General features: G+C 46.3%; 1 protein-coding gene across 2 annotated transcripts in view; it reads left to right on the forward strand.

The window, feature by feature from the left end:
• Positions 1 to 15,260, forward strand: part of NOVA2 (NOVA alternative splicing regulator 2) — a 196,700-nt gene that overhangs the window by 143,152 nt on the left and 38,288 nt on the right. For both annotated transcript variants that reach the window (XM_078662190.1, XM_078662191.1), the window contains exon 3: positions 7,963 to 8,129. In XM_078662190.1, coding sequence (XP_078518316.1) covers positions 7,963 to 8,129 — 167 coding nt within the window. The remainder of the gene's footprint in view (positions 1 to 7,962; positions 8,130 to 15,260) is intronic.

Genomic DNA, 15,260 nt, shown 5'->3' on the forward strand with positions numbered 1-15,260 from the left:
ACAGAGAGGGACCAGGGGCACTTCACACACACTGAGTGCGTAATGAGAGTGGCACAGAGAGGGACAGGGGGCACTTCACACACACTGAGTTCGTAAAGAGAGTGGCAGAGCACAGAGAGGGACAGGTGGCACTTCACACACACTGAGTGCGTAATGAGAGTGGCAGAGCACAGAGAGGGACAGGGGGCACTTCACACACACTGAGTGCGTAATTCCAGTGGCAGAGCACAGAGAGGGACAGGAGGCACTACACATACACTGAGTGCGTAATGAGAGTGGCAGAGCACAGAGAGGGACAAGGGGCACTTCACACACACTGAGTGCGTAAAGAGGGTGGCAGAGCACAGAGAGGGACCAGGGGCACTTTACACACACTGAGTACGTAATGAGAGTGGCACAGAGAGGGACAGGGGGCACTTCACACACACTGAGTGCGTAAAGAGAGTGGCAGAGCACAGAAAGGGACAGGGGGCACTTCACACACACTGAGTGCGTAAAGAGAGTGGCACAGAGAGGGACAGGGGCACTTCACACACACTGAGTGCGTAATGAGAGTGGCACAGAGAGGGGCAGGGGGCACTTCACACACACTGAGTGCGTAAAGAGAGTGGCACAGAGAGGGACAGGGGGCACTTCACACACACTGAGTGCGTAAAGAGAGTGGCAGAGCACAGAGAGGGACAGGGGGCACTTCACACACACTGAGTGCGTAATGAGAGTGGCAGAGCACAGAGAGGGACAGGGGGCACTTCACACACACTGAGTGCATAAAGAGAGTGGCAGAGCACAGAGAGGAACAGGGGGCACTTCACACACACTGAGTGCGTAATGAGAGTGGCAGAGCACAGAGAGGGACAGGGGGCACTTCACACACACTGAGTGCGTAATGAGAGTGGCAGAGCACAGAGAGGGACATGGGGCACTTCACACCCACTGTGAGTGCACAGAGAGTAGCAGAGCACAGAGTGTGAGGGGGCTCTTCACACACACCGTGATGGGCATAGAAAGTGGGTGGCAGAGCACAGAAAGGGTGAGGGGGCTCTTCACACATGCATTGAGTGGGCACAGAGAGCGGCAGAGCACAGAGAGGGGTCACTTCACACATGGTGAGTGGGGACAGAGAGTGGCACAGCATAGAGAGCGAGTTGAGGCACTTCACACACAGTGAGTTGGCACAGAGGGAGATGGGTCATTTCACATGTACGGTGAGTTGGCACAGCAAGAGGGTAACTACTGAAAGGGAGATGGGGCACTTCACACACTCAGTGAGCTGGCACTGAGAGTGGCAGTGAGGGAGAGGGGTCACTTTACACACTCAGTGAGTTGGCACGGGGAGTGCCAGCAAGTTGGGGGGGCCACTTCACACACTCTGTGAGTGGGCACAGAGAGTGGCAGAGCAAAGAGAATGAGAGTGGACATTTCGCAGACACTAAGTGTGGCCAGAGAGTGACAAAGCACAGAGGAGAGGGGCCTTTCACACACACAGTGAGTTGGCACAGACAGTGGCAGCACAGAGTGGTAGAGGGGCTCTTCACACACACAGTGAGTAGGCACAGAGAGCGGCAGAACATAGAGAGTAGAGTGGGCACTTCACATACACTGTGAGTGGGCACAGAGTGTGGCAGGGCCAGAAAGGGAGAGGGGGTGTTTCACACACACAGTCAGTTGGCACAGACAGTGGCAGGGCACATATTGGTACAGGGGGCTCTTCACACACACAGTGAGTGGGTACAGAGAGTGGCAGAGCACAAAGAAGGAGAGGGGGTATTTCACACAGATAGTTAGTGGGCACATAGAGTTAAAGATCAGAGAGATGGAGAGGGGGCACTATACACATGGTGAGTGGGGACATAGAGTGGCATAGCACAGAGGGAGATGGGTTGTTTCACATGTACAATGAGTTGGCACAGCAAGTGGGTGACCACTGAGGGGAAGATGGGACACTTCACACACTAATTGAGTTGGCACAGAAAGAGGCAGAGAGGGAGATTGGTCACTTCACAAACTCAGTGAGTTGGCACAGGGAGTGGCAGAGAGTGGGAGGGGTCATGTCACTCACACAGTGACTGGGCACAGAGAGTGGCAGAGCACAGAGAGGGAGAGGGGAGCTTTCAGACACACAGTGAGTGTGAACAGAGAGTGGCAGAGCACAGAGAGGGAGAGTAGGAGCAAGGCAACACTGACACCAGCAGGGCAACACTGACAACGGGAGGGAGGGGGGGCAAGGCAACATGGACAATAGGAAGAAGGGTGGGGGTAAAGCAACACTGACAATGGGAGGGAGGTGGGGGCAAGGCAACTGAGACAACAAGAGAGAGGGTGGGGACAAGCCAACACTGACAACTGGAGGAAAGGTGGGGGCAAGGCAGTGGAGACCGCAGGAGGGAGGGTGACGGCAAGGCAACACTGACAACTGGAGAGAGGGTGGGGGCAAGGAAACACAGACAACAGGACGGAGGGAGGGTGCAAGGCAACACAGTTAGCAGGAAGTGGGGAAAGAGAGACCGAGAAGTAGGGAGGAAGGAAGCTGAGAGAGCAAGTGGAGGGGGTTGGGGAGGTCTGGGTGAGGGAGAGCAGCTTCAGAGAAGTGAGACCTGTGTCCTAACTCCGCCAGTGAAGACAGTGGGTCCAAAGGAGAAAGAACCAGGCCAGACAGAGTAGGTCCAGGCAGTGAGCACGGAGGCAAGCTCGTTGGGTCCAGAAAAGGGACAGGGCAGGCAGAATAGCTCCAGAGAAGCTGCAAGCAGAACCGGACCAGGGCTAGCAGATCTGGACCACCAGATCACCCTGAGCAGGGAGATGGTGCGATACACAATCAGAATGTAGTGTTCAGCTTTTGGGGTGCCAGGGGGTAACTTTAGGGTTCATGGTGGGTGTGGGTTTTAGGGTGCCAGGGAGTAATTTTAAGGTTCAGGGTGGGTTAGGGATTGGGGTGCCACGGGGATCATTTTAGGGTTCAGGGTGGGTATGGATTTTGGAGTGCTAGGGGGTAATTTTAGGGACCAGAGCGGGTATGGATTTTGGGGTGTCACAAAAGAAAGAGATGGCTGTGACACAACAACCCTATGGTGTATGAGATCATATGCAGCCTGCTTCCTGCCCCCCATGGCTCCTCCTGCGCCCCAGTGTTTCTTGTGCCCCACCTGGCACACATCATGTCGGAGGATGGTGATGACGTTAACATTTTGCCCCCCCCTGGAAAAATTTCTGCGGATGCCCATGAACACTACCTCTCAAAACCCCCGAACTGAACAGGGGTTATACCTTCTCTCTTCTTGAAATTATCTGAGCAGTCACCTCGTTCGTTTTCAAACATATATTCCAACATTTTGAAGCAGACAAGTGGGAGATTCTAAAAAAAAGAGTCGGGAGAATGTATTTCCTCACTGACCTATATTGGAGCAGAGGCAATCTGCTTGAATTGGGTCTATTGGTATGCACGAAGACAATCGGCATTTAATTTTTGACACTTTTATAACATACCTATAGATTCATCAAGCATCCATTTTGCGATTCCTTATTAGCGAAAAATAAGGATTCGCTAATAAGGAATAACAAAAGGCTATGCATGAAGAACTCGCAAAAAGATAGCTATTTCTTAAAATTCCTTCATTGCAACCCGCAAATTGCGAGTCGCAATTAAGGAATACCTCCCCATTCATTCCTATGGGCCTAGAGGCCCATAGGAATGAATGGGAAGACTTTCTCAATTTGCGATTCTCAATTAGAGAATCGCAAATTGAGATTGCAATTTCAAGGGTGCCAGGGTGTCAAAAGGACACCCTGTTGCACCCCTGAAACCTGCATATGGGTACATCTTGCACACACACATGCCCTAAGAGCATGTTTGTGTGTAAAATGCAACTTTGAAAAATGCACTTTAGTGCATTTTTCAAAGTTTTTGCAAATTACCATGAAGTTCAACTTCATGGTAATTTGCTCCCCCTATTAGCGAAATCGCTAATTTTTTTACTTTAATGCATTGCATTTAAGGAATCTCAATTTGAGATTCCTTAAATGCAATCGCAATTTAAGTAATCACAATTTTGCGATTTCTTAAATTGCGATTTTTGCATTTGGGATGATGCATCCCAAATGCAAAAATACTGGTCGCAAAGGGGCAGATTCTGAGAATCTGCCCATTTGCGACCGTTTTTTAGCTTGATGCATCTATGCCATAGTGACATAAAAACAGAGTTGTAAACTTTCTATTTGTTTGTGCTATTTAGAAAAAATGTGAAATTCTGTCACATTCTCTAATCTCATCCTCCAAGAATTCAGGGCAACGCGTTAACCTTTGATGTCACAAGTAATTCTTGGAGGGGGAGATTGGTGTGTGCGTGACATTGAATTGTTGTATTTTTGTCAGTTTTACAAAACTACGAATCGGGTTTCTGCATGTTGGAATAGAGAAGACGGAGACTACCCTTGAAATCAGCAGTCTCCCGCCTGAATCGGAAGGGTTGGCATGTGTGAGAATGGGGTTGTCATGTAGATGATTTCATTTTTTGTGGCACTGAGGGTGGCCTATTGGCGTTTCATCCGGCTGCAAGTTTAGTGTGGAAGGGAAAGCAGTTTGTGGGGATGCAGAAGGGGAAGCAGCAGAGGGAGCAGTGCCACTTGATAACCCCTCTGAGGTGGAAAGTGAACACTACGTTTTCAGCAGTGCTGCAGTCTACAGATTTATAAAAATTGTAGATTTGACCTGATCAAGGCCTGCTTCTTGAGAAAACAGAGATTTGCCATCAACCCTTTAACCCTGCCCTGGTTTTTTAATGCAAGCTTCACACATGCAGCTAGAGTTAATATCCTATGGTAGTCCCCGGAGACTGGTGACATTGATAGAACTGACTAATTTGTGTCATGTCTTTTATATTTCATGATGTAATCAAGGACTGACGTCACACAATCATTGCCTGTGTTGTGGAATCCATCTCTTGTCAGTGTTGGGTCAAATGCCGTGACATCATTCCTGCTAATTTATCAGCATGCTGCGTAAGGATTTTAAACCTGACATAGTCTACCTTTTTTTGGTCTGAGAATGCGAAAGCCTATGCAGTCATGCGTTGGATGGGTCCTGCTCATTTGGCCAATCTATTTCAACTGGATGCCACAACTCCTGTTCCTTCTCCTCATCTCACTCAGCTGTCAATCCCCTCTCAAACGCCAACATCTTCAGATCTCATATATTCTTGCTCAACACTTCTAGTTCACCTTCGCGACGATTTCCTTTCTAGTCCCTCCTATCTCCCCGTTTACCCACTCCCTCCTTAGCGCATCACAAACTGAAAGAAGGCCATATTTTCAGTCTTTAAGAGTGGTAGACCATGCCTGGGCCAGCATGTCCTTTTCTAGAAGTCTTATCTAGAGACATCATTGATATAGTTAGGACTCTAAAGGACAACCCTGAAGCATAATCATCAACGTTAGTTAGTGGTCATCAGGGGTCACAGCTGTGACCCCTGGTATGCCCTTTGCGACCCCTGGCACTGTCCTTGCGACCTCTATCATTAGAGGAGCAAAGGGCCAAAGTGAGAAAGCATATCTGGCATGTTCATCCAGAAAGTATGGCCTCGCTGTGCAGTTCTCTCACATGCACTTCAATAATATATTGTAATTGTCCCAATCATATTAGAACATTAAAGAGTGTAAAGGAAAAGGGGATTAATATTAAAAACGAGCTCAGAGGTTCTTGTACCAGTCTTAACTCAAGAAATTATACCTGTCCCATCTATGATTTCAAAGGGCAAACAAATAATTGAGTTACAGGGTAATACAGAACACCGTAGGACAGCAGTGCAGTGAAACATTTGCATATTGTCACAGTAACTACAATGAATTGCACCACAATAAAGAAAATCAAACTTGCACACATTTGCAAATCAGTAAACGTTATACAAAACCACTGTTACAAATCACAATCAGCCTGATTCATGTAGATGCCGTTTTGCGTGTCCCTAATAGCGAATCATAGCGATTCGCTATTGAGGACACGCAAAACGGCATTCATGTAGGAATTGCTACTTAAATAGCGATTCCTACATGTTCTTTATTTGCGAGTAGCAATTTGCTACTCGCAAATACTCCCCATTCATTCCTATGGGCCAAGAGGCCCATAGGAATGAATGGGGATTTGCGAGTAGCAATTTGCTACTCGCAACTAAGATAGCGATTTTAAGGGTGCCAGGGGTGTCCAAAGGACGCCCTGTAGCACCCCTAAAATGAACTTTTGGACAGGTGTTGCGCACACACATGTCCAAAGGACATGTGTGTGTGCTACATGCAACTTTGAAAAATGCTTTTAAAAGCATTTTTCTGAGTTTTTGCTATTTACCGACAGGTCTGACCTGTCGGTAAATAGCGGCCCCAAAAGTTCAAAATCGCTATTTCTTGATGTTTCATGAATAGCATTTGAGGAATCTCTATTAGAGATTCCTTAAATGCTATTCCTCGCATATTTGCGACTTCTTAAATAGCGATTTTTGCATTTGGTATCATGAATACCAAATGCAAAAATCGCACTCGCAAAGGGCCAGATTCTCAGAATCTGGCCCTTTGCGAGTGCAATTTACCTACATGAATCAGGCTGATAGATCTTAGAAAGCAGGTGCACAAAAGAGCAGTGGTTCTTAACAGTTTGACTTCTAGGGATCCTAACTTAATCATTAGTTGAACCCAGGGAGCCCCACAGAATCATTATTGGAATCCGGGGACCCCCATTGAGTCATTACTGGAAGCATTTGTGATTATTTGAATGTAAAAACAAGTCACAAAAAATCAAGAAACAAGCATTCATCAAACAAATACAGAAATTATGAAATATTTTATATAATTTACAAATATAAAAGAAATCCACATTTTTATTTTAATAGGAAAAAGCTATTCTAAATTCAATTCAAGATATTCTTACTCCATGCTATATTCTGTTTGATACACTTGCACAGCTCCCACAAACCAATCTGAGGATACTAACTTATTTTTAGACTTTTAATATTTTTATTTCAAAATTTTGCATTTTTATTTCAGCACAGTTTAATAATGTGCTAATATTGTTTAATTTTCTAAGCAGTCTCAGACCTCCTGAGTATCCATCGTGGCCCACAGGTTAAGAACCACTGCAATAGAGTATTTCTATGATACATTATATTTAGAAATGTTCCCATTGTATTTCATAGCTGCACCATTGACATATCATAGCCGCCCTCCAGCTGATATTTCTTGTTTTTTATTGCTTTAGCAATATTTTGCTATTTTGATAACCTTACACTGTAGCTTAGAGAACATTTCCTATCTTGTGATAGGGGTAGAAAGTCACATGGTACCGCTTCCTTTGATGTCACCAGGGACAATAGTCATATGATGTCACATCATGTGATGTCATCATTGTCAAAGGGTATGTGATGTCACTCTCGTTATCCCTGGTATTATGGTGAATCGACTTCGGTGAGCATTGTTCCAGTGGTGGATGCTTCATCAGCAGCCATGTTTTCTGTTCTAGAGATGACTCCTAAAGCAGCTTCACTCTTTGAGCAGTATCAATACCCCTTTGACACCCAACAGTTTTAAGAGTGAAGTCAGTCCTACATTGAGCTGTACACAGGTTGCTCACTAGCATTCAACACCTCATTGGTCATTTATTTATTTAGAGCTTTTACATTGCACTACATGTATATATCCAGTTACTTCAGGGTGCTAATTGAAGATCAGTCAAGGGGAGTTAGAGTTCGATCAGTAAAGGAAATCCCTCTTCAGTATTCCTTAGTCATTATCCTCGGAGATGTAGAGCTTAGTTAAATATTCTAGAACAATAGAAAAGTTGTAGTTAGATTCAGCCTGAGGCATAGGTTAAGCGAGGTGTCATCCTGACGTTGTGCTCCCAATCTGTGCCTATTCTACCTTGCTCTGTTACACTAATCTCTCACCTCGGCCTCCGTATTCATGTTTCACCTGCTGTCTCCACAGGTACCACAGAGCGGGTCTGCCTCATACAAGGAACGGCTGAAGCCTTGAACGCTGTGCACTGCTTCATCGCGGAGAAGGTGCGGGAGATTCCACAGTCAGTGGTGAAGCCAGAGTCCCTGAACCTCCTTCAACCACAGACCACAATGAACCCTGACCGTGCAAAACAGGTGAGCCAAAGCCACTGCAATAACCACAGTTTGTGGCATTCCACCCTAGGCTTTGTTTTCAACAACACAAACCTCATGCCCAGTTGGGTGTCCAGAGCACTTTACTGATGTAGAGTAAAGAATAATATCCTATGTGCATATAAATAAAAGAGAGGGACAAGGTACTATAGTGGGAGCTGTGTGTGGTGTTACTATGTGGGATATTGTGGATGAAGGAATTGCTATTAGGAAGTGGGTAGAAAAGTCTTGTCAGGAGTTTCCTGAACCGCAGGTTTGGTTCCTGCCTGCAGATGGCATCCAGGCTGTATCAGAGTCTATGTGCCGTGGAAGAGGTGGTGAGGAGAAGTCTGTTTGACCGTTAAATGCAAAAATGGATGATAGGCTGTTGCACTGGTCTGGAGGTGGTTCCACTGTGTAAGTACCTCACTTAAAGGTTGTAGCCCGGATGCCGTGGTGATGGCCAGTGCACTGATAAACAGTCTTGATGCTGTAATGATGGTCACTAGGCATTTCTAACTCACCTGTAACCCTCTAGGCTCTCCTTAGTATTTCTCTAAATGTATCAGATTGTGTCTAAACTTATTACATGGTAAGAGATATGGCACATGATAATGCGATTTATTCAGGTTCAACCAGGGTCATGTGAGGGTATCTGAAGTCTCGGACTTTATAGAGTCACGCTCAAAATGCAAACTTAATCGTTTTAGGTGCTCAGTATTTGTGTATATGTTCACAATGTTTACAGCTAAAGAAAGTGAGAGAGAGGCCAGTAAATATAGTGATTTACCTAGGATCACACAACTGGTTAAAGTGAGTATATTGTGACGGGAGCTCCTGTCTCCTTGTTCTGACTATATGTTTTACTTACATATCCAGGATCAACCTAATCTTGGTCAATGGACCTCATCTTAAACTTCTACTCACCCTAACACTGTAACAGTCCTCATTAATTCCATTCCTCCTCTGTACATGATAAAACAATCGAGGGCAAGTGGCTCAGTCAATTAAATGATTGCTGCGGCCATCTGCGGTGATTTGCAGATCACCCACATAAATCCCGCCAAGCCCTACTTAACCTTCCAGCCTTCTGAGGCACCATAAAATTATGTAACAGTGACACCTGCTATTTCCTGCACTTAGAAACAGAAATGAAACACCAAAATGTATATAAAAAGCAGACTTATATCCATAGTCCATCGTATGACTTCACTTCTTGGGTGTAACTAGATCACATCTGACCCACCGGAAACCTTGTATAGCCTTTTGTTTATGTGCTTGAGTTACCTGTTTACCACAAAGTCTTTGTTTCCATGTCTCATGGTCTGGAGTATGACGGCCAAGCTGTTGAGTGCACAGTGGATATCGAGTAACAGGTCAGAGGAACAGAAAGAGCAGGTGCACACTCCTCTACAGCAATGAAATGATCATAGTCATGGCACTCACTTGCAGGATCCGAATAAAGGAAGGCAGATCACCCTCGGAACATATGTGCGCATCTGCCCTGTGATTTCCACTAGGCACATGCACAACTCAACTCCGATTCTGTTGTCTTTATTTTCGAATGGATCCCCACCCATTCGCTGATAGGTGCTACACCTCAATCTGTTTCCTGACACATTTGTTTTTAAAAAGAACTTTATTAGCATATAGGGATATCACATAGACAACGCATTTCAGTAGGAGTCCACCTCGAGAGGTCCATCTTCACTTCCTCACTATCGACAAATAAATGAAAGATGTACAGCATATTCCTTAATCAGCAAATACAGAGATATCCAAGGAGGAGAGAAAAATGGAGACCAAAGACCACAGGAGTCTTTCACAAATACAATTCTTAACTCTCATCCATATTTAATGGAGCAAATTGCTAATGTCAACAATAGTCTTGTTATACTAGAGAGTGAAAACAGTTTACATTATCTACGGTACTCAATGACATTATATAACAAGTTAACCTCCCTCACCCGCTTCCCAGCCTGCTTCCGTGTTAGGCCAGAACTTCAACTGAAAGAGTGAGATATTGTAAATGATCCCTGGTTATCTTAGTGACCCGTCAGCCATCATCCTTTGTTATCCACCTTACAATCACCCCTCCAAGTTTAGAGATACCACCTCCTCAGCAGCACCTCCTGATATAGGCGATGTCTGCGGTTCCCACAACTCAGACAGCATAGATGACCAGGCCAGAAGGTCATCCTCAAGCTTTTCATCCCTTTGCATGTGCTTCATTTGCACCTCTTCTGCAGTCGCCCATTCACACATATCTTCCAACCATGCCCCACAAGTGGCAGGTGCAGGTCTATGCCATGTAATAGCGATACATCTCTTTGCCAACACAAGGCCCAAAAGGACATATTTTCTGCTTAGTTTCTTTTTGAGGGGAGGGAAGAAATCCGAGCAATACCTGTCCAATCTGCATAAGAATCTCCCACCCTGAGGCCCCTTTAAGGTGGGTAAGTATGTCTCTAAGTAGCAAAGCAGGGACGTACAAGCCAACAACATGTGAGTAAAATCACGCTTCTGGGCGGGCAGGGTATATCATATGTATTGTCTGTGTGGTAAGGTAAATCTGATGCACAAAATATTATGGAAGGAGTGTGAAGCGCATTGGAACTAACCGTTCAAACACCCTCCTGAATGTTCACCCATTCGCTTGCCCGACAAGGGTTCCCCTAACAAAGCCTCCCATTTCGCCTGTATGGGAAGAGCCTCCTCCGGTAAATGATCATGTAAAGCCTGGTAGAGATGAGATATTAACCCTAGACCGTATAGAGCGTGACCATTAATATATTCGATACAAGAAAGAAACAGCAAAACCAAACATACACAACAAGTGTGTATGCGATGCACCTCCCCCTAAGGAAGAAACAAAGATTTCCCACACAAATATCCCACAGAAAGTCCAATGCTTGGAGTATTACACTCCAATGGTGTGCATCACCACCACTCCTACAGTTTCTACAGAGTCTCCACGACCAAGATACATTTTATCTCAACTGTGGGTTGCACCTCCAAACTCAAGATCCAAAGATAAATTTGGTCCATCCAATATCGTTACTATTAAGTTTCTTTATTCTTCTTTTTCGAGAAAAACCGCCAAGCAGACAACTTGTTTCGTCCCACTTCAGAGGACTTAATCAGGGCTCATTAATTGATATGAGTTTCAAGTTTTTAACTCTGTTTTGAAATGCAAAAACGCTGTGAAGTTCAAACTGTCTGTAACTCCACAGTCGGACTGTACCCTCTATATCCAAGGTAAGTCAAAAGCGATTGGCTCCTGTGCCGTATGAGTTTTCAACCTCAGGATGCCAGCAATCCATGTCTTAGTCCATGCGCTCGAAAAAACAAAGAATAAAGAAACTTAATAGTAACAACATTGGATGGACCAAATTATTCTTTGGATCTTGAGTTTGGTGATGCAACCCGCAGTAATATATTCGTTTTGGCCACACTTCTGGTGCAACACTTGATACTTTCCGGTATTGGAGATATTGTCCAACTCCCAAATTGAAGGAAGTCATAACCTCCTCCCACATCATAAAATACCTATCAGCATATACGTCTCCCATTAAATGATAACCTCTGTCCTTTCAAAGCCAGATTGACATTGACTCGACGATGCATGAGAACGGTCGCACTCCCCAGAAAGGCATATCTGGTGCTTAGGGGGTGCAACGCACAACCTACCTAACAAAGCTCTCCCAGCTGATCACCACATTTTTTACAATATATGGGTGTGAAAAGGGAACTCCAGTGCCAAGCATCAAAAGGGTTAGCAAACGTCGTCTACTGCATGTGCCCACTAAAATTTGTTTCTCCCATTTGTCACTGTCATCAATCCAGAGTACTGCGTGCTGCAGTTGAGCAGCCATATCATAGAACTCCAGACAGGGAACATCAAGTCCGCCCCGACTCCACGTCTGTATGGTGGTGAGTCCCACTCTCCTATGTTTGAAGCCCCACAGGAGGTCCACTATCAGGCTATCCAGCTACAAATATAATGTCTTGGGACCACATAAAAGGGGTGCAGTAGGGCATAGAGACAACACAGTAATATTATCAATTTCACTATTGCAATCCTGCTTATAAGGGACAGAGGTAGGTCTCTCCAGAACTTAATGGAACCCCATATTCCCTCCACCACTCTCCCAACATTAAAGGTCTTAGTATGCCGTAATCGTATGGGCGAGATGAACCCCCAGATACCGAGCTCCTGAGGTCACCCAGGAAAACTCCACCTTGGGTAGTACATCCCCGGGTATTCCCACCAGTCTCTCCAAGAGAATCCTCTTAGATTTATTCGAGTTAATTCGGAGGCCTGAGATGTCTCCAAACTTCTGCATAACCTTAAGTAGGAGAGGCGCAGAGTAAGCCAGTTGTCGAAGGTATACTAAAGTGTCATTGGCATAGAGTGAGACCACATGATTGGTCTCTCCAAGGGATATACCCGAAACTCTTGCATCATGCAGTGCAGAGTTGCCACCAATGGCTCCATGGTGATTGCAAATAAATGTGGTGATAGAGGGCATCCGTGACGGGTGCCCTTGTGCAGCCTAAATGGATCAGAGACCAGTCCTCCTGACCATATTCTAGCCCATGGAGCAGCATAAAACAATCAAACCAATCGAATGAATCCTGAACGCAACCCAACACGTCGGAGCACCTGCCAGACATAAGACCAATTTACGGAGTTAAAAGCTTGCTCTATATCTAGGAGCACCAGGGTAAAGTCATGCTCAAAGAGGCACGGAGCATGTCACACATGCGCTAAGCGCTGCAAGTTATGAATGGCACTACGCCTCGGTATGAACCTGATTAATCTGAATGTATAAAAAGGGGCATGTGTGGGAAGAGGAAGGCCACAAGAACTCCACTAAAGATTTTTACATCTAGATTCAGGAGCGATATTGGCCTATTTGACGTAGCAAATGAAGGGTCCCTATCGGGCTTCGGGATCATGGTCACCAAGGCTTTGCACATGGAGGCTGGCAAAGAATTGGTATCGAGCACCTCGTTATAGACCTCCAATTATAGGGCAAATCAATGATAAAATTCAGTTTGTATGCCGTCACTACCTGGGCTCTTGGCAGGCTTGAGACGCTTAATTGCCAAAAGGATTTTCTCCTTAGTGATCAGGCCATCTAACTCGGCTACCTCCAGGTCAAGTCTTGGGAGCTCAACAGATGAAAGAAAACCCTGCACATCTTCCTGCCATGGGAACACTTGTTCCACACACACTTCACTGAGATCTGTGGCAAATACGTCATTGATCACTCGTTGCGTATATATTAAGTCTCCAGTTTTCGTGTCTAGCTGTAGGACAGGGGTCTCTGAGGTCTGAAGTCTAATCAGCCGGGCCAGCAAAGCTCCTCTTCTATTCCCCTCCATGTGTAGTCGTTGTTGATATGTTGTATATGTATGTTTTTCTAATCTACGCCAGTCTTCTGACAAGGTCTCTTGGGTGTCACACCATTCCGACAATTTATGAGTAGCTGAAGGCAATCCCACCTACAACTGCTCAGTTTAGATTCTTGCTTTTTGATATCTTGTTCTAACTGACGCTGAACCCTGTAAGATGTATTAATACATACTCTTCTAAGTATGACCTTCATGGCCTCCCACTCAAACGCCCAGGGGGACACAGACCCCCAGTTTTCTTCAAAATAATGTTCCAGCGCATCAGTGACCACCACCATGAAGGGGGGTCCGTCAAGGCCTCCCCCAGAGGCGCCACATGGGTATTGCTGGGCGGTCATGCACTCCCCCAATATTGAACAAGACAGGCTGTTTGTCTGAAAGAGATTAGGTTATGTAGGTGATCCCCAAAACCATGGGTACTAAGTCGGCTGAAAGAAAGCAATAATCTAAGTGACTGAAGTTACCTGACGCAGGAGTGTGGCAAGAAAACAGCCGTCTTGGAGGGTGACACTTTTGCCAGAGATCACACAGTTGCATACCAGCTAGTACATCCTTGGGTGCTCTTGTAAGTCGGGTTAGTATGCGTTCTTGTAAACTCCCGATTCAGTGTCCCATTCAGGACACAGTAAAAATCCCCTGTTAATATTACCGCTGCACCCAAATAGAAAGTGGCTGCCAATGACCACTGTAGGAAAAAATCAGGGCAATCTACATTAGGGGCATAGACATTAATAAAAACAAATCTCTCGCCCCTCCAGTGTCCCATGCAAAACAATGTATCTCCCTTTTGGTTCTACAACATGACACCCCTTGCCCACGTTGCCCGACAGCACAACCTCAACATCATCTCCTACGCCGATGACACTCAGCTGATCATCTCTCTCACCAAAGACCCCCATACCGCCAAAACCAACCTCCACGAAGGAATGAAGGCTGTCGCCGAATAGATGAGTAACAGCCGACTGAAGATGAACTCAGACAAGACGGAGGTCCTCATCCTCAGCTCCACCCCTTCAGCCTGGGACGACTCCTGGTGGCCGACTTCACTGGGAACAGCCCCGACACCCACGGACCACGCACGCAACCTGGGGGTCATCCTCGATTCCACCCTCTCCATGACTAAACAGGTCAACGCCGTCTCCTCATCCTGCTTCAACATCCTATGAATGCTCCGCAGGATCTTCAAGTGGATCCCCACCGAAACGAGAAGAACCGTCACCCAGGCCCTCGTCTCTAGCAGGCTGGACTACGGAAACACCCTCTAGCAGGAACATCAACCAAGCTCCTGAAATGGCAGCAACGCATCCAGAACGCCTCAGCACGACTGATCCTCGACATCCCCCGCCGCAACCACATCACACCCCACCTAAGAGCCCTACACTGGCTCCCCGTCAACAAGAGGATAACCTTCACGCTCCTCATCCACGCACACAAAGCCCTCCACAACGCCGGCCCAGCGTACCTCAACAGACGACTGAGCTTCTACACCCCTACCCGCAAGCTCCGCTCCGCTGGTCTCGCCCTCGCCACTGTCCCCCGCATCCGAAGAACGACCGTCGGCAGCAGATCCTTCTCCCACCTCGCCGCCAAGACCTGGAACACCCTCCCCATCAACTTACGGCAGACCCAGGACCTACTGGCCTTCAGAAGACTCCTCAAGACCTGGCTCTTCAATCAGTAGCAGCCCCCCCCCCCCCCCCCAGCGCCTTGAAA

This window comes from Lissotriton helveticus, chromosome 9 (assembly GCF_964261635.1).
Source record: "Lissotriton helveticus chromosome 9, aLisHel1.1, whole genome shotgun sequence".
Lineage (NCBI taxonomy): Eukaryota > Metazoa > Chordata > Amphibia > Caudata > Salamandridae > Lissotriton > Lissotriton helveticus.